Raw genomic sequence first — 27,463 nt, 5'->3', positions numbered from 1 at the left:
TAAGCGCCAGTAGATGAGGAACCAAGTCTCATCTTTGCCTCCTATTTGAGGTTGGTATTACCACACCTATCCCTGCCCCACAGTAGAGAATATCCCTCTAGTAACCAGATGTCTGTGCCCCAAAATCCAGAGTGTCTCCTCCTGAACAATGTAGCATGCACACTAACGTTACTTCATATGCTCAGCATTCCCCTTATTTTGACATATTTTTCGTGTAATGCTGTCCATGAATTTGGAAGACACTTTGCCTTTCTTACATGCTTTTTTCACTAGCTCTATTCTCAAGAGTTCTAGACATATCCTTATTTGTAGCTTGTAGAAGTCAGGCCATGTTCTAATAGAAACAGAACCTTCCCTACATTATGCTGTCTTTATTAGCTGCTCGGCTGGTAAGTTGACTTAAGTCATACTCTCACTGAACCTCAGATTTTTCATGCTATATGGAGACCCTACCCAAATCACGTATTAATTGAAGATAATCAATGTAAAAATGCTTTGTAAATCATAGACTCCTCTATAAACTCTAATGGTATATTAAGATGTAAGCTATCATTATTTTCGTGATATTAGTGTTAATTTGCCACAAGTGAACAACTTTGGGTGTCTTTGCTACAGACACAGGGACTTGAGAGCAGGAAGTGGTGATTATTTGGAGGACTAGGGAGTGAATACATTTTAGTACCCAAATAGGCAATGTGATTTGTCAGATCATAATAATCTTTAATTTTTTTTCTCTTATCAGACCCAAAATATGGAGCTGGAATATACTTCACCAAGAACCTCAAAAACATAGCACACCAGATCAAGAAAACATCCGCCACAGATAAGCTGATCTATGTGTTTGAGGCTGAAGTACTCACAGGCTCCTTCTGCAAGGGTCATCAGTTAAATATTGTTCCCCCACCATTGCATCCTGGAGCCGTAGACTGCCATGACAGTGTGGTTGACGATGTTTCCAGCCCTGAAACCTTTGTCGTTTTTAGTGACACACAGGCTGTGCCCCAGTATTTGTGGACTTGCATCCAAAGTCATGTACAGGATTACTCAGGACAAATGATGCTGTCTCCACAGCAGCCTTGGAGGAAACTCTCAAGTGGCAGCTCTGTTGATTAACCTCCACATCATTTTAACAACAGGTATGACCTTCCTTTGGAGGAACTAACCAAATAATGACCATCAGTGACTCAAAGAGTGGTTTGAATATGTCAAATAAACTATCATCTTAGTGCCTTCATCTTTGTCTTCCTCTCTTGGGGTTGGGGTGGGTAGATAACAACTAAAACACTCTTAGGACCTCTCCCTCTCCTTCAAGTTGTCCTTTTATCTTCTTTACCATAGGCAATAGCAAAAATGTTTTACATGTAGTGAAGAGATTTTCCAGTATATAATCCAATCCTTTTATTTTGTAAAATGATGATAGTGTAACATATTAAGACGGCAAGATGATTTTAGATTTTCCAGAGAATCTTATAAAGTGCTTTATATATCAAAATAAATCACCTTTGTCAAAGTAACTGGCTCTGAAAATTATGTGTAAAATGAACTTATTTGCAGTGGAAGGACACCAGACGGCCAATATTCTACTGCTACCCCTTTGGGATTCAGCTATTTCAAGTAATGCCACTCAGGCACCATGAGGCTAAATTATTAATTCACCAAATATATCTTGGTCACCAGATGTATGTATTTCAGTCACTTTCTCGGTGCTGGGGCTACGATGCTGGACAAGACAAATGTCTTCCTAACGCTTTCAGCCGAAATAATCAGAAAGGCAGCTATGGACAACTTAACAAGTATGACTCGGTATAACAAAAGAGGAATTACAGATTCTTTGGAAAAATTTAAGGAGGAGAAGCATAAATTAATCTGGGGTTGGGAGGAAGTTCTTTTAAAAAAAAGTGAAACTCAAGTTGAGACCTGAAGAATTTTTAAGATAGGCGAATTAGGAACGCAGCACATTGGGAACACAGTTGGAAGAGTATTCTGTGCAGTGAGCTCTTAAAAAGGCTGAATCTACTGTGACTGTGGCCATATTTGACTTCAGATTTCTGCAATGTAGTGGCCAGCTAATCTCAGCATGCATCTCTTTCCTATTCTGAAATCAATATCTCTCTATACTTCCAAACTTCCCTGACCTTCACATCCTCAACCTCTTGTCTAGAATACTTCCTCCTCCTCATCTTACCTTAGCCAGCATTCTTCATCTTAAAAGAAGCATGTTTATTGTCTCATATGTTACTGCCCTTGAATATGGGCAAGAGGAGTCCCGCCTTGGACTTCTGGTTTGAGAGGGTCTCACTCTCAACCTTCTTCTGGCCATGCCCATCTCCACAAGGTGAGGAATGCACAAGATCAAGAGAATGTGTCCATTTGGAACCTGCGCACCTCACTTCTAAGCCACCCACTAGGTACCTGGAACTCTAACTTCCCGCCTACACAGCTTCAAGTCTACTTCCAGGACTCTTCCTTGGGTCTCTCTCCCAAGGGTAGACTATGCCACAGTCTGCATCAAGAATGGCCATGGAGTGTTTTCAAGGATGGAACTTGGACATGAGGGCTGAGGTGTTCACATGCCTGTGCATGAGGCTGTGGTACAGAGTTGAGGGTGAGAGGACTGATTTGAAAGATCTAGCATATGTTTAATAGAGATGTCAAAAGATAATGGAGGAGAGGCAGTGTTCACAAGGGTAAGAAAAGAAACAACCCATACCAAGAAACATAATGAAACTGTAGGCCACCAAAGAGGTGATCTTAAAAGTAGGCAGAGGGAACAGTCAAGCTATGTACAAAAGAATGACAATTAGACTGACAACATATTTCTTGTTGTAGGCAGTATAATGTCCTCCCTCTGCTCATTGCAAAGATGTCCACACCTTAACCTCCTGAATCTGTGAATATATTACCTTACATGGCAAAAGGCATTTTGCAGATGTGATTAAAGTTACCCTTCAGGGTCAGGAGAAGGGATAGTTAGGGAGTTTGGGATCGACATATACACATTGCTATATTTTAGATGGATAACCAACAAGGACGTACTGTATAGCACAGGGAACTCTGCTCAATGTTATGTGGCAGCTTGGATGGGAGGGGAGTTTGGGGGAGAATGGATACATGTATATGTATGGCTGAGTCACTTTGCTGTGCACCTGAAACTATCACAACATTGTTAATTGGCTATACCTCAATATAAAATAAAAAGTTAAAAAAAAATAAAGTTACCCTTCAGATGGGAAGATTAACCAGGATTATCCAGGTCAGCCCAATCTAATCACATAAGAGATGGCAGCATGAGAAAAATTTGATGCCCTGTGCTTGTTCTGAGATGCGAGGACCAGTGAGAAGCTTCTAGGAGCTAAGGGTGGCCTCTGACAACCAGTGAAGAAAGTGAGAAATCAGTTCTTTAACTGCATGGAACTGAATTCTACCAACACCTGGAGTGAACAAGGAAATGGACTCAAAAGCTTCCAGAAAGGAGTGAAGCCTGCCAACACTTTGATTTTAGCCCAGTGAGACCTATGCCTGACTTCTGACCTATAGAACTGTGAGACAGTATAGTTGTGCTTTTATAAGTCACTAAAGTTGTGGTAATTCGTTATGGCAGTAATAGAAAACTAATACTGAAGCCTGAAGGCATTTGCATAATATATTCAAAGGGCTGAGAAAAATGAACTGTTAACCTAGAATTCTGTAATTAGCTAAGCTTTTATTTTGCTTTAATTCTTTTTCTTTCTTTCTTTTTTTTTTTTTTTTGCGGTACACGGGCCTCTCACTGTTGTGGCCTCTCCCATTGCGGAGCACAGGCTCCGGATGTGCAGGCTCAGCGGCCATGGCTCACAGGCCCAGCCACTCGGTGGCATGTGGGATCTTCCTGGACCAGGGCACAAACCCGTGTCCCCTGCATTGGCAGGCGGACTCTCAACCACTGTGCCACCAGGGAAGCCCTTGCCTTAATTCTTGAATAAAGACACTCTCAGACCACTGAAGACTGAATTTACCAACAAAAGATAAACTCTTACTTAAGGAATTTAAAATTTAAAGGATATAATTCAGGGAGGAGGGAAAAAACAAAGAAAAATCTAAGCTTCAAGAAGTCACGGTAAACAAAAAAATGGTAAATGTGTAAATGGTAAACAATCACTGTCTTTATAAACAACTAATAATTTGTGGAATAAAATAAGACTGAAATAAAATACTGAAAAAATGAACCATGTAAAATGTTGGATTAATGAATATAGTTAAATAGTTAAAGGGATTTAAAGTCCTTGTGTCATTCAAGAGATTAGCATTATTAAGGGAAGCCACTAAAAGAGAAGTAAAGCACCTAACTTCTAAATAGTAGACCAAAAATTTTAAAATTAAAAAAAAAAAAAAGAATTAAAAAATCCAAAAAAGGCAAATCAGGGAAGATGGAAAAAAAGAATCAGAGGGAAAAAAAGTGAGACAACACAAAATGGAAGAAATAGTTCCAAATACGTAAGTGATCATAATATGTGTAATTTGAACTAAACTTGCTAGTTAAGTCACAGATTGGATTTTAAAAATCCAACTACAGAGCACCTAAATATATAAAGCAAATACTAACAGACATAAAGGAGAAATTGACCGTAGTACAATAACAGTAGAGGACTTTTAACACCCTACTTACATCACTGGAGAGATCATCCAGACAGAAAATCAATAAGGTAACATTGGCCTTAATTGACACATTAGACAAGATGGAATTAATAGATATATACAGAACATTCCATCCAAAAGCAGCAGACTATACATTCTTTTCAAGTGTACATGGAACATTCTCCAGGATAGATCATGTGCTAGGCCATGAAACAAGTCTCAGTAAATTTAAGAAGATTGAAGTCATACTGAGCACCTTTTCCAACCAAAATGGTATGAGACTAGAAGTCAATTACAAGGGAAAAAACTGCCAAAAACACAAACATATCAAGGCTAAATAATAGGCTACTAAACAACCAATAGGTCACTGAAGAAATCAAAGAGGAAATTTTAAAATGCCTGGAGACAAATGAAAATGAAAACAATCCAGAATCTATGGGACACAGCAAAAGCAGTTCTAAAAGGGAAGTTTATAGTGATACAAGCCTACCTCAGTAAACAAGAAAAATCTCAAACAATCTAAACTTACACCTAAAGGAATTAGAAAAATAAGAACAAACAAATCCCAAAGTTTAACCGTAAGTTAAAGAATGTTATTAGGGATAAATGACTACTCAATAACAAAAGATTCAATTAACTGGGGATAGATATAATGATAGGCATATAATGATGGTAATTGAGGTAATAACATAGCCTCACACTACATAAAGCAAAAACTGACAGAATTACTGGAAAACTGACAAATCCACTATCTTAGAGATTTAACACAGCTCTCTCAGGACCTAGCAGACACTCAGTTAAAAAAAATAGCAAGACTATAGAGGATTTGAAGAACACAGTTTTAACCTAATGAACATATACAGAACCCTCCACCCAGCAATTAGAGAATATATATATTCTTCTCAAGTATACACAGAACAGTTATACATATTGGCCATATTCTAAGTTCAACACTTTTAAGATATTCTCTATTGGACTGTGTTCTCTGACCATCATCCATCATGTAATTAACTTAGAAATCAATTAAAAAAACAATAGCTTAAAAATAAATACATTTGGAAATAAGATATACACTTCAAAATAACATCTCATGGGTCATGAAAACTTAACAGAAATTGGAAAATATTTAGAACTGAATGTTAATGAAAATATTACTAATACAATTTTTGACATAAAACTAAAATAGTACTTAAGTTATAGAACCTTAAAGCTTATATTAAGAAAATCTATAGGCATAAATTAATCAGTTAAGTAACAAATTTAAGGTAAGAAAAGAAAATCAGGGGCTTCCCTCATGGCACAGTGGTTAAGAATCCGCCTGCCAATGCAGGGGACATGGGTTTGAGCCCTGGTCTGGGAAGACCCCACATGCAGCAGAGCAACTAAGCCTGTGTGCCACAACTACTAAACCTGCATGCCACAACTACTGAAGCCCATGTGCCTAGAGCCTCTGCTTTGCAACAAGAGAAGCCTTGACAATGAGAAGCCTGCGCACTGCAACAAAGAGTAGCCCCCGCTCGCTGCAACTAGAGAAAGCCCACAAGCAGCAACAAAGACCCAACACAGCCAAAAATAAATAAATAAAATAAATAAGTTTAAAAAAAAAAAAAAGAAAATCAAAATAAACTTGAATAAAAACAGAAAATAATTAAATAAAAACATACAACAGAGAAAAGTAATAAAGTCAATAGCAGTTTCTTTGCAAAAATTAAAAAAAATAGACAAAACAATTTAATGCTAATACATTGAAAATTTAGACAAAATATAGATTTTCTTAGAAAAAACAACTTACCAAAATTGACTGAAGAACTAGAAATCCTGAATTTTCTAATATCTATTAAATAAGTTGAATTAGTAATTAAAACTTTTCCTAACAAGTAAACAAGTAAATACAACAGGCTAAGATGATTTAACTAGTGAGTTCTCCCAAATCTTCAAATAACAGATAATTCCAATCTTCTGGAATTATAAACATAAAATCTTCTAGAGAACAGAAATAGGGAACCCTCCCCAACAAATTTTTCAGAGCTCATTTAACTTTGATACCAAAAATAGACAACAGTACAAGATAGGAAAAGTACAGACTGCTTCATTTATGTTAATAGATGCACAAATTCTCATCAAAGTATTAATAAATGTAATTCAGCTCTGTATAAATAAATCATGGTCAAGTTAGGTTTATCTCAGAAATGCAAAGATAGTTTAACTTTAGAAAACCTAAGATGTAACTTACCATATAAATATATTAAAGGGTATGCACATTTCAATATATAGAGAGAAATCATTTGGTAAAGAATTCATAAAAGGATATCTACTGAAAACCTAGAGCAAGGATCGTATTTCATGGTAAAACATTAGAGTGATTCCCTACAAAATGAGGAATGAGACACTGGATGCTTCCTATCACCACACCTTCAGCGGTGCATTAGAGCTCCTGTCAAACACATTAAAGAACAAACAAAAAAACACTAAAAATGGAGAAACAAAAATGTCATTAAATCACAGAAAATATGATTGTCTATAGAAAATCCAAGAAAATCTGGAGACAAATTATTAGAATTAATAAAAGCACTCTGCAAGATTCTAAATAGAAATTTATATAAGTCAATTCCATTTCTATGCATGAAAAACAATAAATGTAAAGTCTTTTTTTTTAACCAGTATAATAGCAACAGCAAAAAAATAAGGTAACTAGAATTAAATTTAACAGAAGTACAAAAACTTCCGAAAAAAATTACAAAACGTCATTGAAAAGCATTAGAGAAGAACTAAATAACTGGAGAGATATACTATATCCTCACTGAGAGGAAGACAATATAATAGCAATGTCTGTTCTCCAAAAATTAATCTTATCAATTCAATATAATTTCAATCAAAATCAGAGGAGATTTTCTTCATAGAAACTGATGGAGTAATTATAAAACATATCAAACAAAAAGGCCCAAGAAGAACCAAAGCAATTTGAAGAAGAAAAACAAAGTGGAAGTGACTTGACCTACAAAATATTATGACTTATTATACAATTACAGTAATTAAGATGTGTTATTGGTGTAGGGATAGACAAACAGACCAACTGAATAGAATAGAAAGCTCCAAAACAGACCTGTGCCTATATGGAAACTTGAGAATATATGTATCTCGAATATATATATCATATATGTATTGAATACCCCCCAAAATACATAAATTTATATAATACATTTATAAATTTGTATAGTTGCGATATATATATCTCAAGTTTATATATTATATATACTATATAAATTTTATAAATATATAAAAAATTCTGCAAATTTATGATGCACTTTTCACATTGCAGGTTTTACAGTGTCAATACTTTTATGATACATTAAAATATTTTCAGTAAATATTTGCAATTAGAAGCTAAGTACCATTTAGAAATCAGAATTTATGTGGTAAAGAATACAATTGATTTCTTATTCAAGTTTCCATGTTCAAGTCTAAACTATTTGTTTCTTGCATTTTTGCTCACTGGTTCTTTTTATTTTCTGAGTATCATGTGACTATAGGCATACTTTTCTCAATATGGAGCCCTGAGTGTGTATATATATATGAATGACAGAGGTAAAATTGCAGATCACTGGGAAAACAATGGACCAACCTCAGCAAGTGGTCTTGGACAACTGATTAAGGAAATGGAAAACAGCACATTAGGATCATGGCCTAGGGGGGGTTCCCTAGATGCAGAGCCTGAGATGGGGCTTCTTGTTCAAGTGGCTTATTGGGAGAGTGCTCTCAGGAATAAGGAGACAGTCTAAGGCAGGGGGAAAAGCTAGTAAGAGTGCTGTCTCAGTTGAAGACTAGCTTTAGTCTGATTACATGGGGAGGCTCTAGAGCACACATAGTACCATTAGAGTAAGTTGAACACTGTAGCAATGGTTGGCCTTTTTTTACTCTGATGTCAGTTATTGGCTGAGGTTTGTCCCTGGGGAAAGGAGTGGGAGCCTTGTAGCAAGCTGGCTCCTGTTAGCCCTGCAATTCGTCAGAGACGGGGGCAGCTGAAATTTATCAGCCAGCACTCACAGCAAGTAGGGGAATGGGTGTACTGGCCAGATGAATGGAATACATTTGACCAGTACAGGTGGGAAAAAGGGACAAACTGTTCTGATTTGCCTGACCTTCTGGGTTTTAGCACTGAAATTCCTACATCCTGGGAAACCTCCCAGGACACACAAAAAAATCCTGATCTGGCTTCCCTGGTGGCGCAGTGGTTGAGAGTCCGCCTGCCGATGCAGGGGACGCGGGTTTGTGCCCCGGTCCGGGAAGATCCCACATGCCGCGGAGCGGCTGGGCCCGTGAGCCATGGCCGCTGAGCCTGCGCGTCCGGAGCCTGGGCTCCGCAAGGGGAGAGGCCACAACAGTGAGAGGCCCGCGTACGGCAAAAAAATAAAAAAAAATTTAAAAATTCTGATCTTTTATGATCGGTGTGGGAAGTTGGGGGAAAAGTACAAAACCATATATCCCCAAAAATAGAGGCTGAAAGCAACACTGCTTATTGTGTCAAATGGATACAGCACAGATTGTTCGACTTCTATAGTCTCTGTCGTTGTTTTTTTTCCCCTGTTCACTGATATTGGTAACCATGATTTACAGGTCACAGTAATGATCATCCATTGTTGCATCATTCTGAGGGATGCGACCAAAGTGTGCAGTTTAAGTGCATTGTAATCATAAACATTAGCAATACATCTTTGGCTTTGCCTATGGACTAACCATTGTGCCTCATACAAGTTAAATTTTTTAACATTATGAGTGCGATGATCATGTTTTATAAGAGAGTGATTATAATACCAGCAACAGCATGATGACATCGCTGAAAGAAAGCTCAACGACTGTGTAATATTAATTACATATGGAAGGACAATGTAACTGATTATGAAGGTAAATAACAAAAACAGAGCATACTGTGCAATATGCAGAAAAGAGTTTGGGATGTGTATGGCGGAGAAGGGGATGTAAAAGCAAATATGGAGACTGAAATTTACAAGTCCAGGATGAGACAGACAGGTACTTCAAAATCAATCAAAAGTTTGTTTAATTTCTCCCAAAGACACCAATGCTCAGTTGAAAATAGTGGCTGCTGAATTAGCTTGGGCGTATCACATGAACCAATATGCATTATTGTATCATGCCTTTCATTGCTCTATGGAACGGAGTAAGGTTTTATTTCCTGATTCAGAAAATGTCTCCCCTAGCTCTTAAGGTAATTTTACTTGAAAAATGGAGTTTCAAATTGTCTTCTTGATGTCTAAGATTTTAATGAAACCACAAACACATAAAACAAAGTGTGTTATATCTGTCCAAAGACAAAGTAGACTTGGCTTATTTATTTGCTTTCAGGGCAAATGTTAATTTTGACAAATTCGATTCAGTCTCTAAACTTCTTACCAAAGAAAATGAAACGATCTCATCGGCTAAACATCTTATACAGAACACTGTTTAAAGAGGGGTGTGGTTTGCTTACCTGCGATACAGAAGTTTTCATAATGACAGTGTCTGGGCATTTCAGCTTCCTCAAAATGTGCGGAAGCATTTAACGACATTTTTGACTATAGAAATGGCAGGAGACAGCTTCCTTAAACATGTACCTACAAGATGGTGATCATTGTTGCCAGCCATAGAAAAGACGTTATAATGTCAGCCTGCCATGAAATCATATTTTCAAAGCGTGGAACAAGAAGAATGTCCTGCTCCAATTTGGAAATACATTGAGGATGAGAACGGAGAGAAGAATTACAGTGAAACAGAAATAAACATGCTGGTTCTCCAAAACTGTCTGATAATCCTTGAAGAGGTCATAAGAAGTCTAGAAAAGGATGAACCATCTGAATCTCAGTTATTCAATGTTATATGCAGGTTGCGACAAAAACTTCAAACAGAAAAAAAGGACTAATTTTTGGAAATAAGACTTTCAGAACTTAAAAAAAAAGTCCCTAGAAAAAAGTAACCAAATTAAACAGGACTTTCTGAATTTCTTCACTAAAACTGTAAATTTATTTGAAATCTAACTTCAATTTCACAAGTTCAAATTACCTCTATGCTTTAAAACCATTTTTTCTGGGGAAGAGAGGTTTAACTTATGATAACATACAATGTGCTTCAGAATGTTTTAAAAACAATGGGCATTTTAGATATAGAAATGGTTAATTTATACATGCAAAGGACCTGACTGACAAACAGTTGGTTTACCAAAGCAAGTCTGTAGATACAAAATGGGTGGACATTCTGGAGAACCAGAAACAAATTCCTACAAGTTTAAAAACCTGCTGCATTAGTAATTAAAATCCTAACTGTTCTATGCTCAAACACTTTTGTTGAGGGAATGTTTAGCTTGATGTCATCTGTGCCAACAAGAATCAGTGCAATGCAGGCAGAGGAACAGAGCTGCAAGTCAAAACTAATTTTATATTTGGCTGTATTTGGTTTTACCATTACATAAAAGAAAAGATGTCCTAAAGGCTCCAGGCAGTTCAGGGAAATATTGATGAAAAAGGAAACAAAAAGAATAAAAAATATCCCACTCTATCATGGGACAGAAACATATCATTTCTTAAAACTGTAATAGGAGTAATATCTGTTTAACAAGTTCTACTGTATATATACTCTCCTTCATAAAATTCCTACGTTTATGTATCTTAATATACATATAGAATATAGAATAATATAGCCTACAAAATTTGAATATGTGATAAAGAGTTTAAGAAAGAGTTAAAATAAGTTGCTGAACCAGAGGACAGGAAGAAACATAAAAATATTATGCTGTATAGCACAGGGAGATCAGCTGGGTGCTTTGTGACCACCTAGAGAGGTGGGATAGAGAGGGTCGGGGGGAGGGAGACGCAAGAGGGAAGAGATATGGGGATGTATGTATATGTATAGCTGATTCACTTTGTTATACACAGAAACTAACACACCATTGTAAAGCAATTATACTCCAATAAAGATGTTTAAAATATATATATATATATTATGCTATAAAAGGTTGTATTTTTCTCACAAATTATTTTCTTAATTAGTCCTTGTATTAATTATTATTAATTGCCACTTTTAATGAGTCCTATTGCTATTTTAAGTAATAGCATTTATGCAACAGAAAAAAATACAACGGAATATATCATTGCAAGTAAAAACTTATTTTTCGTGTTTTTATGTTAATGTATGTGTCTAATTATTATGTATTTTCACACCCATCCATTTGGCAAAAATAAAAAAGACATTTCCAAATGTTAGCAAGGTTGTTTAGAAAAGAAAACCTTATCAGCTACTTGTGGAGCATAAGCTGGCACAACCACTTTATGAAATAATCTGGCAATATCTAGCATATTACTTTTCCATCGCTGTGGAAAAAAATACCAGAAACCTAGTGTCTTAAAACACATTTATTATCTCACAGTTTCTGTGGGCCAGGATTACGGGCACAGCTGAGCTGGTTCCTCTGCTCAGGGTCTCACAAAGCTGCAATCAAGGTGTAAGTCACGTTGTCTTCTCATCTGGAGGCTTGACTGGGGAAGAATCCACTTCCAAGCCGTCTCAGGTTGTTGGCAGAATTCATTTCCTTGTGGTTGTAGGGCTGAGGGCCCTGGCTTGCTTACTGGCTGTCAGCTGGAGGCTGCACCCAGGTGCTAGAAACCATCTGCAGCTCGCTGCCACGTGGCCCTCTCCATAGGCAGTTCTCAACGTGAAAGCTCGCTTCTTCAAGGCCGGCAAGAGAGTGTCGAGCTCTGGTCTGCTAAGACAGAGACTTATAATGAAATGTAATCATCCTTGCCATATTCTATTGGCCAGAAGTAAGTCAAAGCTCCCACCCACACTCAAGGGGTAGGGATTATACAGGGTAACAGCAAGGGGCAAAGATCACGGGGGCCATCTGAGAATTCTGCCTGTCACATCTCGTAAGGTTAAAGATGCAATGTCTTAGGATCTAGCAGTTTCCCTGTACACACAAAGACACGTACAAGAATGTTCACAGCAGTGTTGTTTGTAATAGCAAAACTACTGTTCTATAATTTAAAATTAAAAATAAACTTTAATACAAAAAGATATAGTCAGAGAGACATTAACTAACAAAACATCATGTATGGTATGATAACATTTTTGTAAAAGTAACATATATATAGGAATTCTGCTTCAGCAATGGGCTACTGTTGTTGTCTTGAACAAATCCTCCCACCACAGAGAATAGCTGGACAAAATATAAAAAACATTAAGGCACTGAAGAGCTACCACAGCAGTGAGAATCTGTGGATCCAAGATCTGGAAGAAAAGAAAGGGAACCCATGAGAGGTGAGCCTGATGTTTGCTGTTACTTTTCCACTTGAAGTGATTGCTAATTCTGAAAGCAGTGGCTGAAAAACTGAGTAGAGCTTTTGACTGTCTCATGGGGCTGAAGAGGTTGGGTCAAGGAAGAGAGGCCCTCGTAAATACCCCAGACTTTTGGTCCAGACCCTCACGGGATACTCTAACTAGGAATAAGGGTGAACTAGAAAGAAACTAGTTTTCACAAACACTAAAGTCCAGCTCTGAATAATATTAGCTCCTGATTGGAATAAAGTGATCTGTCCTCAGCTTAGCTGCGGTCACGCACACTTGCCTCCAAGTCTCTCCCTTAGAACACATTCCCTTTCCCCAGTGCCCTTGCTCAAACTCAGCTCATCCTAGAAAACACACCGTTAGTGGGGAATACTGACGTGGCAGAAAGAGATCCAGGACAAATGAACATCGCATAGCCTAGGATTCAGGCAGTAAGGTCCTCTCTCCCACACTTATGTTATAGAGCTACCCCATTTCTTTCACCTTGCTTCTCCGTGGGTGTTTAGATTGATTTGATAAACCAGGTCGCATGTGAGACTGTATTCTGTGACCTTTGCTTGGCTGGCTTCAGTCTTTCTTCTTTTGAAGCCACTGCTCAAAAACAATTCGATTAAGCTCAAAGAGAATTCCATCAGATTTAACAGTAACAACTATTTGTCCCAAATTTTCGTTTGAGAGCATTTATTGAGAGTAAAGCAAGCATTTGTGTTTCATTTAATTTATTAATGATTTTTGATACTGCTTATATACATTATCAGGCAAAGGGGACGGGAGAGAACTAAAAAAGGAAATACCCAGAAGTTTCTCAAACATGCTGCATGTGAATGCCCTAGACATGAAGCGCGGACTTATAACTCTTTTTTAGTAATCCCTCAGGCTTCATTCATTCCATTATTTACTCAGTAAACGTGTATTAGGTAACAAGCCTGTCAGAGGCTATAGACAGAGGTGAGCAAGGATCGATACGCCCTGGAAGAGCTTCGAAGACAAATTTGTAGACAAAACTTTGCAATTCAGCCTAAGAAGTACCGTTTCATTGTCACTCCAGAATGACTCTCCAACCTTCGCCACTAACTGCGAACCTTGTCAACCAGACCTCCTTCCCGACGCCAGACTCTCCACTGGTTCCCGGCTAACCGCTGGCGCTTCGCGAGAAGGACGGTTGGAAGACTACAACTCCCGGCAGCCTCTGCAGCAGAGTGGTGGAGAGGCGCGCGCAGGCGCGCGGGCCGGCCCCCGCGCGCAGGCGTACTGCGAACGCCGGCTGAGCTGGGTCTCGCTGTGCTGGGTGCGCGGCGGTGTCGGCGAGCGAGGCCTGGTGAGCACCGCCGAGGCGCGAGCTGGGTCTTCGAGGTTGTGTGCGGGAGAGGCACGGCAGGCGAGCGAGCGAGCCAGAGGCTCACCCCAGCAGTGGCACCGGGATCGGCTGCCTTGAGCTTGGTGAGTGCGGGGCCCCGGCGGCCCCCGGCCCCTCCCCCTCCCGCCGGGGACTCCGGCGGATCCGGTTGTGTGCGGGGGAGGCCCCGCGGTGAGGGCGGGCCGCCGGCAGTGCTCGAGCTCGGGTTCCTGGGCCTGGGCGCTTGCTGCGCGTCCGTGCGTCACGGGCCAGGCAGTCCCAACGGCCGCGCGGCCCGCTGAGAGGACGGTGGGGGTGGGGAGCACTGGTTCGCCATCGGGAACGCCGGTGGAGGCGAGGCGGGGCGGGGCGGCGCGGCAGTGGAGCTGGAAGCAGCGTCGGGGACTGCGGGGCGCTGAGGCAGCGGGGCGGAGAGGAGGGAGTGCGGAGCCAGCGCCGCGGCCCGGCGCGAGCGAGCTGGGGGCGTGGGTGGGCCGCACGGAGTGCGGCGACTGAGGCAGGAAAGAGCAAGGGGTGGGGGGCGTGTAAAAATCCTAACCGAGGCCGGAGAGGACCGTCTCGGGAATTCACAAGTTACAGCCCGAGCCGGAGCCGGTGGTTTGGAAGTGGGGGGGGGGGGGGGGGGCGCGGTGCGGGTGGAGACAGACGGAGGACTGCAGTTTACAGATGTCATAACAACATGGGCCTGAAGCGTCTGACAGGGGTGTGGTAATTATAGGAATGACAGAACTTCGTCTGCACACAGCGTGTGTCAGTGGTGATGCAAGGGAAGCGGCGAGGTATTCGATTAAGCTCAAAATGGGAGGATGAAACTGAAGGATGACTGGAGTCTGGGAAGTCGTCATGAAGGAATGTTTTAGGTTTGAATAGAAGTATATGTAATGTTCCACTTTTAAGCTCACGATGTCAAAATAGTTGATTTTTTAAGGTTTAAATTCAGAATAAACAGTTGGGAAGTATTTTTTTCTAAAACATACTATTAAATAACGTTTCTACCTTTTTCAAGCCTTTTTTCGTTTAGTGAGCACTGCCTTAAAAACCCCTATTTCTTCGCAGTAGATGAGTGATTCCCCGCCCCCCCGCCCCCCCCCCCCCCGCACGTTGCTTCAAGGCTCATTCTTGACATTGTTTTTTTCTTAACTTGTTCTTGTGTTTGTGATATTTTGAAAGTAATTCACAAGCTAGTCCCCCTCCATTTTAAAGATTGAAGAGATGAAATTTTAACTTTTCAGAGCAAATGGAGAATGAACTCTATTGTACTTTTACTGAAGTAATTTATTTTTGGAAGGCACTTTTATCTGTAATACCGGATTTTAAGGTGGAGAACATGAGGAAAGGTAAAGGAATTAACATTTATTGAGCTCCTTTCCAGATATTGTGCTAAATACTTTTTGTACAGTAAAACGTTAATGCTTACAGTAACTCTGAAGTATGTTATTTTTTCCTTTTCTGCAGATTAAAGCTTCTAGGGTCAGAGAAGTTAGGTAACTTACCTAAAGTGTTCCAGCTCTTGTTAGAACCAGCCTTAGAACCAGAATCACTGCTAATTTAGGAATTATTTCTCCTCTCCTTGCATACTTCTTGGTTGCGTTTTCTTTATTTGGTCCATTAATTCAGCGAATACTTGGAGTGTTCATAGGCCTTGAGACTGGGGATGTAGACATGATCAAGACACTGTTCTTTTTTTTTTTAAACATCTTTATTGGAATATAATTGCTTTACAATGGTGTGTTAGTTTCTGCTGTATAACAAAGTGAATCAGCTATACATATACATATATCCCCACATCTCCTCCCTCTTGCATCTCTCTCCCACCCTCCCTATCCCACCCCTCTAGGTGGTCACAAAGCACCGAGCTGATCTCCCTGTGCTATGCAGCTGCTTCCCACTAGCGATCGTTTTTACATTTGGTAGTGTATATATGTCCATGCCACTCTCTCACTTCATCCCAGCTTACCCTTCCCCCTCCCCGGGTCCTCAAGTCCATTCTCTACGTCTGCATCTTTATTCCTGTCCTGCCTCTAGAAGACACTGTTCTTGTGTCATGGAATTTATAGTGTTGCAGGGAAGACTAACAAATAATGAGTAAAAATATTGACTGCATGACATTTTATCAGTCAAAATTGAGCAGAAACTGTAGCAAAGGAAGTTCAAATGGAATCAGACAACATAAGCCTTGAGGAGTTTACCTGTTGAATTAATGATAAAGTCTTGATGATTTATGATTTAGTGTTTTTAAGTCTTGTCAGATTGTTTCTAGAAGTATGTATGCTTTGTATAAAATCAACTAAGACTTTTGGCCATGCAAGTAAAGGTGACTGACATAGTGATGATAAAGATAATTCCCTGTTAATCTCTTTGTTTTAAGGTTTCTGTACTTTGCAAGGTATTCTGAATTCAGCCATAATAATGGAAGAAAACATTGGAAATGGTAAACAATTCAATTAGCTGACTGGGGGCTGACTTGCCTCTATTCTTGCTGCAGTGAGCAGGAGGTGGCCCCAGGATAGTGAGGTACCAGATAGGACCTTCATTAGGAAATTTTAAGTCCTTGCAGTGAAAGAGCAGGGATGAAGACTCGTGGAATGTACAGTTTTTTTTGTTTTTTTTTTTTGCGGTACGCGGGCCTCTCACTGTTGTGGCCTCTCCCGCTGTCCGGATGCGCAGGCTCAGTGGCCATGGCTCACGGGCCCAGCCGCTCCGCGGCATGTGGAATCTTCCCAGACCTGGGCACGAACCCGTGCCCCCTGCATCGGCAGGCAGACTCTCAACCACTGCGCCACCAGGGAAGCCCCCCGTACAGTTTTTTGTTTGTTTGTTTGTTTTTAAAGATGATAACGACCCTACATGACAGACCTTAGTGACAAAATGGTTCTGATCTAGTGTAGTAGACTAATTGGGACAGTTCTTGAAAGCAGGCAATAATCCAAAATGTGGATAATGGGGATAATCTCCTTCACATAACAAGAATAATGCTGCTCTTCATATACAAAGATAAGTCTGCTTACTCATCATGATTGATTTTTCAGCATGAGGAGGGATATGTGCTGAGTTGTCCATGAGTCTCTGTATTCTGTGACCAGCAAGGCAGCTTGGGGTCAAAATGGGGGTTTTTAGCTAGGGAGCAGAAAGACAAGCAAAAGGTACTAACATCTGTTGATGGCTCAAGCACTGCATCAGGTGTTTTCACTTAATTACCCTTGCAAACCCACTTTGAGAAGGTGGCTACAGGTACAGGATGGTTAGGTAACTTGCCCTACTTCACAGAATAAGTGAGGGAGCTGGTATTCAATCACAGGGCTATTTGTACTATGTTCACATCAATCATTAAAGCTTGATTTTTGTCTTGGTTTGCAGTGCAGTCTCCAGCAGAACAAACTAGATGCAGTTTGTTTAACATCATGAAATGATATTGTGAAGATCTAATTTACTAAAAGCTGAAGGGCTATTGGAGTTCCTTGCTTTACTGCCATTAAAAAATACAATTTTTAAATTAGAATATTCTCTGAAAACAACTGTCCTGTCCTAGCCTCTGCACTTTAGAGGCCACCAATTTCCTTCTTTTAGCTGTTTCCTCTTTCATATTTATAAATAACTTCTATTGCTATTTCTTGATACAGCAGTTTTAGACATTATCTATTGACTTTCCTCCACATTTACACACTGCCTCTCCCATCCTTTTAATATAGTTATCACAGGTGTTTATTAAGTCAACGTTCAGTTATAACTATGTAAATGTTTATAGCTGAACCATGTAGTATATTGTGATATCATTTCTTCTCTTAACCAATTTTTGTTTTTCCAGGAGTAACACCTTTTTTTCCCACTTCCATTTCTGTGAGATAGCTGTCCTGGAACCTTCTGTTCTTTTAATGCAATCTGGACTGGTTACTTTCTAGGTATACTTCACAGCTGTTATCCTGGAACTTTTCTTTATGTCGCCCTTAAAATTCTCTTTGCCCTTCTCCTGTATTGGATCTCTTGTTTCCCATATTTTCTTAACTTACAGAGAAAGGGTACCTGGGAAGCGAAAACTTTCTGAGATCTTGCATGATTGAAAAAAATCTATATTCTACCTTAACATTTCATCAGTAATCTGGCTGGGTATAAAAACCTAGGCTTAAAAAGTTTGGAAGTCATAGCTCCATTGTTTTCTGCATTTTAATGTTGCTGTTGAAGTCCAGAGGTGTTCTTATTCTTCATTTGTATGTGACCTTCCCTGTCTTCTCCAATCTCCAGAAGCTTTTAGGGTATTATTTTTAACCCCTGAAATTCCATAATGTCCCTAGATTTGATTGTTTGTTTGTTTGTTTTCATTTAAGGTCACTTGATGGACCCTTACAAGCCGAGGATTTGTGTCCTTTAGTTTTGGGAAATTTATTTATTATTTATTATTATTATTGGGGTCTTAGGTAAAAAGAGTTTGAGTTAATTATGCTTCCCAGTTCTTGACACTATCATCAAACTATACAAGGTCCTTTAAATTTTTCTCTTTCATTTCTGAGCCCTACTTCCATTACCCTTTCTAGTAGGCACCCACTGCATTGTGGCTGATACATTCCTTGATTGTATGTGAATCATTGTGAAATATGTAGTGCGTTTTGTGTATTTAGTTTATATATTGTGCTATAGACCTTGCTCCGTTTCTTACTCTTTTTACTCAGCATTGTTTGGAGACCTTTCTGTTTCGTTGTGTGTACATATAGTTGCGTATAATGTAGAATTCCATAATGTGCATCTACCACATTTTACTTTTTATTCCCTAATCACTGACACCTGAGTTGCCTCTCTGGCATCACAAGTGCACTGTGGTAAATATACTGTTACTTGTACATCCTTGTGGACCTGTGTGAGAAGTTCTTTGGGATGTATGCCCAGGAGTGGGATTCCTGGGTCATAGAATAGGAGAACTAGTTTATGTGCCTGCTAGCAGTGAGGAGTTTTCTTGTTTGCCCACATCTTTGACAGTACTTGGTTTTATCCAACTTCTTAATTTTTGCTAGTCGGGTATAAAGTGGTATCTCATTGTTTTAATTTACATTCTCTGATAATTAATGAATTCGAGCATCTCTTGTATCCATTCAGGTTTTCCCTTTTGTTAATTGTCTGTTTTGTACTTTGTCTATCTTTCCTTTCCACGCCCTGTCTTTTTTGTTTGTTTGTTTGTTTTGGCCGTGCTGTGCTGCGCAGCTTGCAGGATCTCAGTTCCCCCACCCAGGGATTGAACCCAGGCCACAACAGTGAAAGCCCGGAATTCTAACCACTAGGCCACCAGGGAACTCCTGTCTTTTTTTTTTGGTTTGCAGGAGTTCCTTGTGGAGGTCTGTTGGTTTTAGGATTGGAAAATATCTTTTATAGGCCTGTCATCTTTCTGTTAGTTTTGTCCATGGTGTCTTTCATTGAATGAATACTCTAAATTTGATGCATTGTTTCTTTGATAATCTCTTTCTCATTTGATTTTTTGTCTGTCTTGGAATTTGTATTATTTGGGTCTTAGAATTCTTAGGTGGTTCTTTTAATTTTCTTTTCCTTCCTGTTTTCCATCACTTAGTCTTTTTGTTCTGTTTCCTGAGAGATTTCTTTAATGTTATCTTACAGCCCTTCTATTGAATTGTTAATTCCTATCCATATTTTAATTTCTTAGAGCTCATTCTTATGGTATCTTTATATTATTTTATAGACACTATAGTCTTCTTGAGGACAGTATTAATGATTTTTTTTTTTTTTTTTAAAGTTTTGTACCCCTCATTGCTCTGTTTCTTCGAAGTTCCTTTGTTTCCATTGCAGTCTTTCTCTGTAGAGGTTCTCCCTGGATGTCTGGTAAACTTACGGTTGTCCATTCCTATTTAAGAGTGAAGTGCTAAAAACTGAATTGGAAACTATAGGTGTGGCTTGTTAAAGGGTGGACAGGGTAGCTGTGGCCATTTATAGGGGGAGGGGACTCTCATAGTTCTTTTCTCTTGGGCTTGTCAATTTCCTTGAGAAAGAGAGCCTCCAACTAACACAACATTGTAAATCAACTATACTTCAATAAAATTAAAAAAAAAAAAAAGTAAAAGAGAGCCTCCAGTCTTGCTTGGAGGATACACACCTGGATGCCAAATTCTGAGAACTTGTCTTAGAAAAGAAGCTGGCGTTCTCACTGTTAATTGTGTTCATGTAATCCTATCTTTTGTATAGCACATCACCTACACTGGAGTCCCTCATTTTAGAGTCTCTCTAGTTTAGTTTCTTCAGAGTAATGCTCTCAACATCCATAGGGGCTTGGGGATGGACTGTTGCCTGGCTGTGCACAATGGAGAAGGAAGTCTGAATGTGATGGCTGTTTTGTAGACTTTCAGCTTACCTGCTAGTTTTTAGTCCTGTTCCTCACTCTACATTCAGAGATGCCTGGGGTGGGGGGGCGGGGGCTCCTGTCTGTGAAGCTCCCTGCTTGTGGGCAGTGTGAATCAGCTTCTTTACAGGTGCTTAGGCTTCAGAGTTCTCCACTTCACTAGTAAAATATCATTAGACCATCTTTTTAAAAAATTGATTTATTTGGCTACGTCAGGTCTTAGTTGCGGCACATGGGATCTTCGTTGCAGCATGCGGGGATCTTCCCTTGCTGCGAGCGGGCTCCAGAACACACAGGCTCAGTAGTTGTGGCACGCGGGCTTAGTTTCCCTGCGGCATGTGGGATCTTAGTTCCCCAACCAGGGATCGAACCCATGTTCCCTGCATTGCACGATGGATTCTTAACCACTGGACCACCAGGGAAGTCCCAGGGCCATCTGTTTTAAGGCTTCTAAAAAGTTTTTGACATCTCATCTGTCACCTCTGATTCTCTCCTTTTGTGTTCTATCTTTGTAGTTCATCCTTTTTTTTAAAAAGATAATTTTGGTATGGATTAATCTACCAAATCCATCATTTTATTTCTTTACATGAACTCTTTATTTCTGGCCTGTTCATTCTTTCCATGGCATTTGAGTGTTGTACGCTCAGTACTTTGTTTAGTATTGAAGATTAAAATTAAATTTCTGAGCTTCGAGTTGTTAATATGTTTTGGGAGGAAAGCACATACATCCTGTAGGTGCTAAATCTTAATTTAAAACATTAAAACCCTTATAAGTGTACATGTAATAGATATATTAGATTCAGTAATGGATATGAATTGGATAAAGGCAAGTTTGCGCTTCCCCCCCCCCCCCATGAAGGAGTCCATTATGCCATTTTTGGGGAAAGATTTCTCTCTAAAAATATCCAGCTCTAAGGGGGAAGTAGTTTTTCCCTGAAGTATTCAATTAGAACTTTGATGAAATAACAGCATGTTGAGTTGATAAAATTCTAGCCAAAAGTAAAGAAATTTAATGTTTTAGTTAGGCTGGGAAGCCTCATTGTAGTAAATATAATATATGCTTCCAGCTTTACTTTTTGAAAGTTTTTCTTATTGTATAAGTAGTATATTGCTTACTGTAGAAAATTTGGAAGATAAAGAAGAATATTAATTTCCACTTAAGATTTTTGTATTCTAAGTTATAAAATGTTTTAAAAAGTATAGAGAATAGTATAAATTGGGGTTTTGTTCCTACCACCCCGATTTGTCATGTGTTAATGTTCTGTTTTTCTTAATTCGCAGTATGTTATGATTATGTCCCATAGCCAAGCCCTCGTTTTGGAATTTTTAGGTTTACAGTTTTTCATTGTAAGTCATGCTGCTGTGAATATTCTTCTACATACTGCTGATTTTATTGCCTTTGTGTACATTCCAAAAGTGGAATTACTGAATCTTGGGGTGTGAATTCCCCAAATCTTTGGTAAATATTTTCCTTTAAATGTTTGGATATTGAGAATGTCTCTGGGGAACCTTGCATGTTGGGAACCTGTAGATACTGGAAGTGAGGTCAGAATTCAGGGTCAAAGGTTTTTAGTAAACATCTCAGTTGAAGAAGGTCTGAAGCTGGGACATGAAAGAAAGTAGGGATTTCTATTAGGTTAATGGAGTTAGCGCTATGAGATGTAATCAGAAGTGAGCACCTACGAATCATATCTGTAGCATTGACTTCTCACAGAGGAGGCTTATTGCAGGGTTTTTCAAACCTTGCCTCCATTGAACGCAAGAATGTTGTCACTAAAATAAAGGTACTCTAATAATTTTACTGGGAAGAAATGGGTAGGATATTTTAAATGTCATTTTTCTTTCCTAATTTTTATTAAAATATTTTAAAGGGACCCACTGCTACTTGACTAGAAGTTAACAACAGATGAGTAATTAATATTTACAAATGGGAGAGCATGTACTCTGGGGTGCAGGCTCACACCTCTCCATTCTCTAATGAAAACATAGGTTCAAAAAACATTCGCAACTGAACTGAAAATTTTTTATACTTAAAATTCATTTATGCTTAAATTTATAAACCTGTAACTTGCTTTTTTTGTAGTCATACTTTCTTGTGGTCTTTGGTTTTTTTAGTATTAAATACACATCATGTTTTCTAATAGAATTATACTCAATTTATATGATGGAATTAATAAGTATACTAACATTTTATAGTGTTGAACAAAGAATATTGTGAATGTTAAATATTCACAATGGTTAGGGGCTCACTGACTGCTTGGATTGACTCAGCACACTGAATATATATACCAATATATATACTTGAATATAATAAAAACATAAAAAGATCTACACTCAGTGTGTTTGGGGAATAGATTGATGAAAAATGAAAAGAGTATCAAAGCCAAGGGAACTTGTAGGACAAAGAAGTTCAGATTTGATCTAAGTAGTGCTAAAAACTCATTTTAGGTCCTTAGGCATTGAAGTTATATAGTGAAAAAGGTGTTGAGATAAATCTGAGAGCTGTGCAAAGGATGAATTGAAGAGCAAAGAGACTGAGGTTAAGGAAGGGTGGTTAGAGCTGTTGCAGTTATCTAGCTGTAGGATGACAGGGACCTGGATCAGACTGGTAGCAGTATGAATAGATAGGAATAGATAAAATCACTCTGGATGGAATAATAAGCAAAATTTGATAATTTTAACTAAATAGACATGAAGGGGAAATTGGGAGATTTCATTTTGGAAGAGTAGAGTACACTTCTATTTTACCACCAGTTTTGCATCTTGTTTTTAACTTTATTGCTTTTTTGGCTTTATTTCCCTAGAAAACAAGAGGAAAATGGGGCATAATGGCTTTAATTTTAAAGGCTTCTGCTTCCTGAGAGAGTGAAAAGTTATTGACAATAACTTAAGTTTTTCAATTAATCACTTAGGTGATAATATCCTAAAAATATTTGCTTAGGATAAATATAATTTTCTCAATACTGTTACATGTTTTTTTAAAATCATAAACCTCTATAGATTTTATTTCATTTGTTATCTAAGCTCTCTTCAATCCAGCTGAAGCCTACATTTCAGCTGTATTTTGCATTATTTTCCAATAAAACTTTTGCTCTGCTATAGTGATTTTGAGTTGCATGCAGATGCATATCAGAATTCACTTGGGAGTCTTTAAAAGAAAAAACAACACTAGAGATCTCGTGTTTGCCTCAGACCTATTAATCAAACTCTTCGGAAGGACAGTTGAGGCGTCTTGTTTTTCAAAAAGCTCTCCCACTTGGCAAACATAATCTCTTTCCCCTGCTAAGAGGGGAACCCAGTCTCATTTATGAATATCAGAGAAGAAATCGTTGATTTTTTAAAAAAAATATTGACTTTATTTGTTTGAGCAATTTTAGGTTCACAGTAAAATTGAGTGGAAACTACTGAATTCCCATCTACTCCCTACGCCTGTACACCCAGTGCCCCCACCATTGACATTTCCACCAGAGTGGTACATTTGTTATAATCCAACCAACACTGACACATCATTATCACCCAAAGCCCATAGTTTACATTTGGGTTCATTCTTGGAGTTGTACATTCATTCTGTGGGTTTTGACAAATGTATACTGACATGTATCGGCCATTATAGTCCAACAGAATAGTTTCACTGCCTCCAAAATCCTCTGTGCTCTGCTATTCATCCCTTAAACCCCTGGCAACCGCTGATCTTTTAACTCTCCATAGTTTTGCCTCTTCCAGAATGTCATAAAATTGGAATCATGTGACAAATACAATACCCACCCCTACCCCCAAAGAGGAGGGTATTTTATTAAATAATCAATCTTATGTGTGGATACTGATTTAGAAATTTTTAAGAAAACTAACAGAATTAAAAAGAATGATACACTATGACTATTAAAAAAAGTAAAGCCAGATAAGGACAACATAAGAAAAAAAATACAGGCCATTATCCTTGAGGAACACATATGCAAAAATCTCTACAATGATATATCACCTCACACCAGTCAGAATGGCCATCATCAAAAAATCTACAAACAAATGCTGAAGAGGGTGTGGAGAAAAGGAACCCCTCTTGCACTGTTGGTGGGAATGTAAATTGATACAGCCACTATGGAGAACAGTATGGAGGTTCCTTAAAAAACTAAAAATAGAACTACCATACGACCCAACAATCCCACTACTAGGCATATATGCTGAGAAAACCATAATTCAAAAAGAGTCATGTACCACAGTGTTCATTGCAGCTATATTTACAATAGCCAGGACTTGGAAGCAGCCTAAGTGTCCATTGACAGATGAATGGATAAAGAAGATGTGGCACATATATACAATGGAATATTACTCAGCCATAAAAAAGGAAATTGAGTTATTTGTAGTGAGGTGGATGGACCTAGAGTCTGTCATACAGAGTGAAGTAAGTCAGAAAGAGAAAAACAGGGGCTTCCCTGGTGGTGCAGTGGTTGAGAGTCCGCCTGCCGATGCAGGGGACACGGGTTCGTGCTCCGGTCCGGGAAGATCCCACATGCTGCGGAGTGGCTGGGCCCACGAGCCATGGCTGCTGAGCCTGCGCGTCCGGAGCCTGTGCTCCGCAATGGGAGACGCCACAACAGTGAGAGGCCCGCGTACTGCAAAAAAAAAAAAAAGAAAGAGAAAAACAAATACCGTATGCTAACACATATATATGGAATCTTAAAAAAAAAAAAATGGTCATGAAGAACCTAGGGGCAGGACAGGAATAAAGATACAGACCTACTAGAGAATGGACTTGAGGATACTGGGAGGGGGAAGAATAAGTTGGGACAAAGTGAGAGAGTGGCATGGACATACATACATTACCAAATGTAAAATAGATAGCTAGTGGGAAGCAGCCGCATAGCACAGGGAGATCAGCTCGGTGTTTTGTGACCACCTAGAGGGTTGGGATAGGGAGAGTGGGAGAGAAGGAGATGCAAGAGGGAAGAGATACAGGGATATATGTATATGTATAGCTGATTCACTTTGTTATAAAGTAGAAGCTAACACACCATTGTAAAGCAATTATATTCCAATAAAGATGTTGGAAAAAAAAAAGAGTCATACGCAATGAGGCAAATGGGATTTATCCTTGGGGTACAAGGATGGCTCAACATATTCAAGTCAATAAATATGATACACTACATGAACAGAACGAAGGATAAATGTCATGAGCATCTCAATAGATGCAGAAAAAGCATCTGACAAAAATTCAACATCCTTTCATGATAAAAACTCTCATCAAATTAGGTGTAGTAGGAATGTATGTTAACATAATAAAGGCCATATCTGAGAAGCCCACAGGTCTTTTATCAAAAAGACAGAAGATAATAAATGCTGACAAAGATATGAAGAAAAGGGATCTCTTGTGTACTGTTGGTGGGAATGTTAATTAGTGCAGTTTACTGTGGAAAACAGTATGAACTTTTGTCACATAATTAAAATTAGAACTGCTGTATGATACAGCTCTTCCACTTTTGGCTATATATCCAAAGGAAATCAGTTATCTCGTAGAGAGAGTTGCACTCCCATGTCATTGCAACATTATTCGCGATAAAACAAAGACAAGGAAATAATCTAAGTGTCTATAGATGGATGGAAGGGTAAAGAAAATGTGGCATAAATGTAAAATGGAATATTATTCAGCCATAGAAATATGAAAATCCTGCCTTTTTAACAGTATAAATAGACCTTAAGGTCATTATGGTAGGTGATAAATCAGACAGAGAAAAATACTGTATGATCTCATTTATATGTGGAACATAAAAGAGTTGAACTCACAGAAGCAAAGAGTAGAATGGTGGTTGCCAGAGACTGAGGGGGTAGGAAAACTGAGATGTGAAAGGGTACATACTTTCAGTTATAAAATGAGTAAGTTCTGGGGGTCTAATGTGCATCGTGGAGACTATAGCAAATAATACCGTATTATATATTTGAAGTTTTCTAAGAGAATATATTTTAAGTGTTCACACCACAAAAAAGAGAAGACTATGTGATGTCATAGATAATTTAAATAGCTTGATTATGGTAATCATTTCACAATGTATACGTATATCAAATCATCACATTATATACCTTAAATATGTACAGTTTTTATTTGTCCATTGTATTTGAATAAAGCTGGGAAAAACACAACAAAAATGGTGTTGATACACCTGAACATCCATATGCAAAAGACTGAAACTTGACCCAAACCTCACACCTTAAACAAAAATTAATTCAAAATAGATCGTAGATGTACATATAAAACGTTAAGGCCGTAAAACTTTTAGAGGAAGATGTAGGAGAAAATATTGATGACCTGAGATAGAAAAGAGTTTGCAGATGTGACACCCAAAGCATAAAAGATAAATAAAAATAATAAATTGGACTTTATCAAAGTTAAAATATTTAATTTGTGAAAGATATTATGAAGAGAATGAAGAGGAAAGCTATAGGCTGCAAGAATATTTAAAAATCACTTATCTCACAATGTACTTATATTCAGAATATATAAGAGCTCTCAAAACTCACCAATAAGAAAACAATCAAAAAGTAGGCAAGGGCTTCCCTGGTGGCACAGTGGTTGAGAGTGGTTGAGAGTCCAATTATATTGGCCATGAGCCATGGCCGCTGAGCCTGCGCATCAGGAGCCTGTGCTCCGCAACGGGAGAGGCCACAAACAGTGAGAGGCCCGCGTACCGCAAAAAAAAAAAAAGTAGGCAAAAGGATTGAACAAATGTTTAACCAAAGAAAATATATGGGTGACAAATAAGCACATAAAATGATGTTCATCATCATTAGCTATCAGCGAAATGGAAATTAAAGCCGCAAGATACCATTATACAAGC

At 38.6% G+C, this 27,463-nt stretch overlaps 3 protein-coding genes across 5 annotated transcripts in view; 2 read left to right on the top strand and 1 right to left on the bottom strand.

Annotated features, from left to right (window-relative positions):
- The window catches only part of PARP9 (poly(ADP-ribose) polymerase family member 9), a 32,295-nt gene extending 31,063 nt beyond the window's left edge, over positions 1–1,232 (top strand). For all 3 annotated transcript variants that reach the window (XM_027106389.1, XM_027106375.1, XM_027106382.1), the window contains one exon: positions 743–1,232. In XM_027106389.1, the coding sequence (XP_026962190.1) occupies positions 743–1,113 (371 nt within the window). In that variant the 3' untranslated portion in view covers positions 1,114–1,232. The remainder of the gene's footprint in view (positions 1–742) is intronic.
- A 10,770-nt stretch (positions 1,233–12,002) lies between these two features.
- Positions 12,003–14,975, bottom strand: LOC113627505 (formin-like protein 5). The gene is made up of 3 exons (XM_027120180.1): positions 14,552–14,975; positions 14,028–14,416; positions 12,003–12,361 (listed from the first exon to the last, which is right to left on the bottom strand). The coding sequence occupies exons 1-3, from the start codon at positions 14,973–14,975 to the stop codon at positions 12,224–12,226; spliced, it is 951 nt and encodes a 316-aa protein (XP_026975981.1). The 3' UTR covers positions 12,003–12,223.
- The window catches only part of KPNA1 (karyopherin subunit alpha 1), a 73,377-nt gene continuing 60,115 nt past the window's right edge, over positions 14,202–27,463 (top strand). The window contains exon 1 of the mRNA XM_027106292.1: positions 14,202–14,385. The gene's annotated coding sequence lies outside the window, so the exon portion shown is untranslated. The remainder of the gene's footprint in view (positions 14,386–27,463) is intronic.

The sequence above is a fragment of the Aethalodelphis obliquidens genome, unplaced genomic scaffold, assembly GCF_003676395.1.
Source record: "Aethalodelphis obliquidens isolate GAN/ISIS:26980383/991018 unplaced genomic scaffold, ASM367639v1 scaffold1, whole genome shotgun sequence".
Lineage (NCBI taxonomy): Eukaryota > Metazoa > Chordata > Mammalia > Artiodactyla > Delphinidae > Aethalodelphis > Aethalodelphis obliquidens.
This window is presented reverse-complemented; position numbering and strand designations above follow the sequence as displayed.

Coding starts and splice junctions, on each gene's coding strand:
- LOC113627505 (XM_027120180.1), bottom strand. CDS start 14,975: ATGACATCTGTAAACTGCAGTCCTCCGTCTGTCTCCACCCGCACCGCG. Junction 14,417..14,551: donor GCGGCCGTTGGGACTGCCTG/GCCCGTGACGCA, acceptor CGGGAGGGGGAG/GGGCCGGGGGCCGCCGGGGC. Junction 12,362..14,027: donor AAGGAGGTCTGGTTGACAAG/GTTCGCAGTTAG, acceptor CTGTCTTAGCAG/ACCAGAGCTCGACACTCTCT.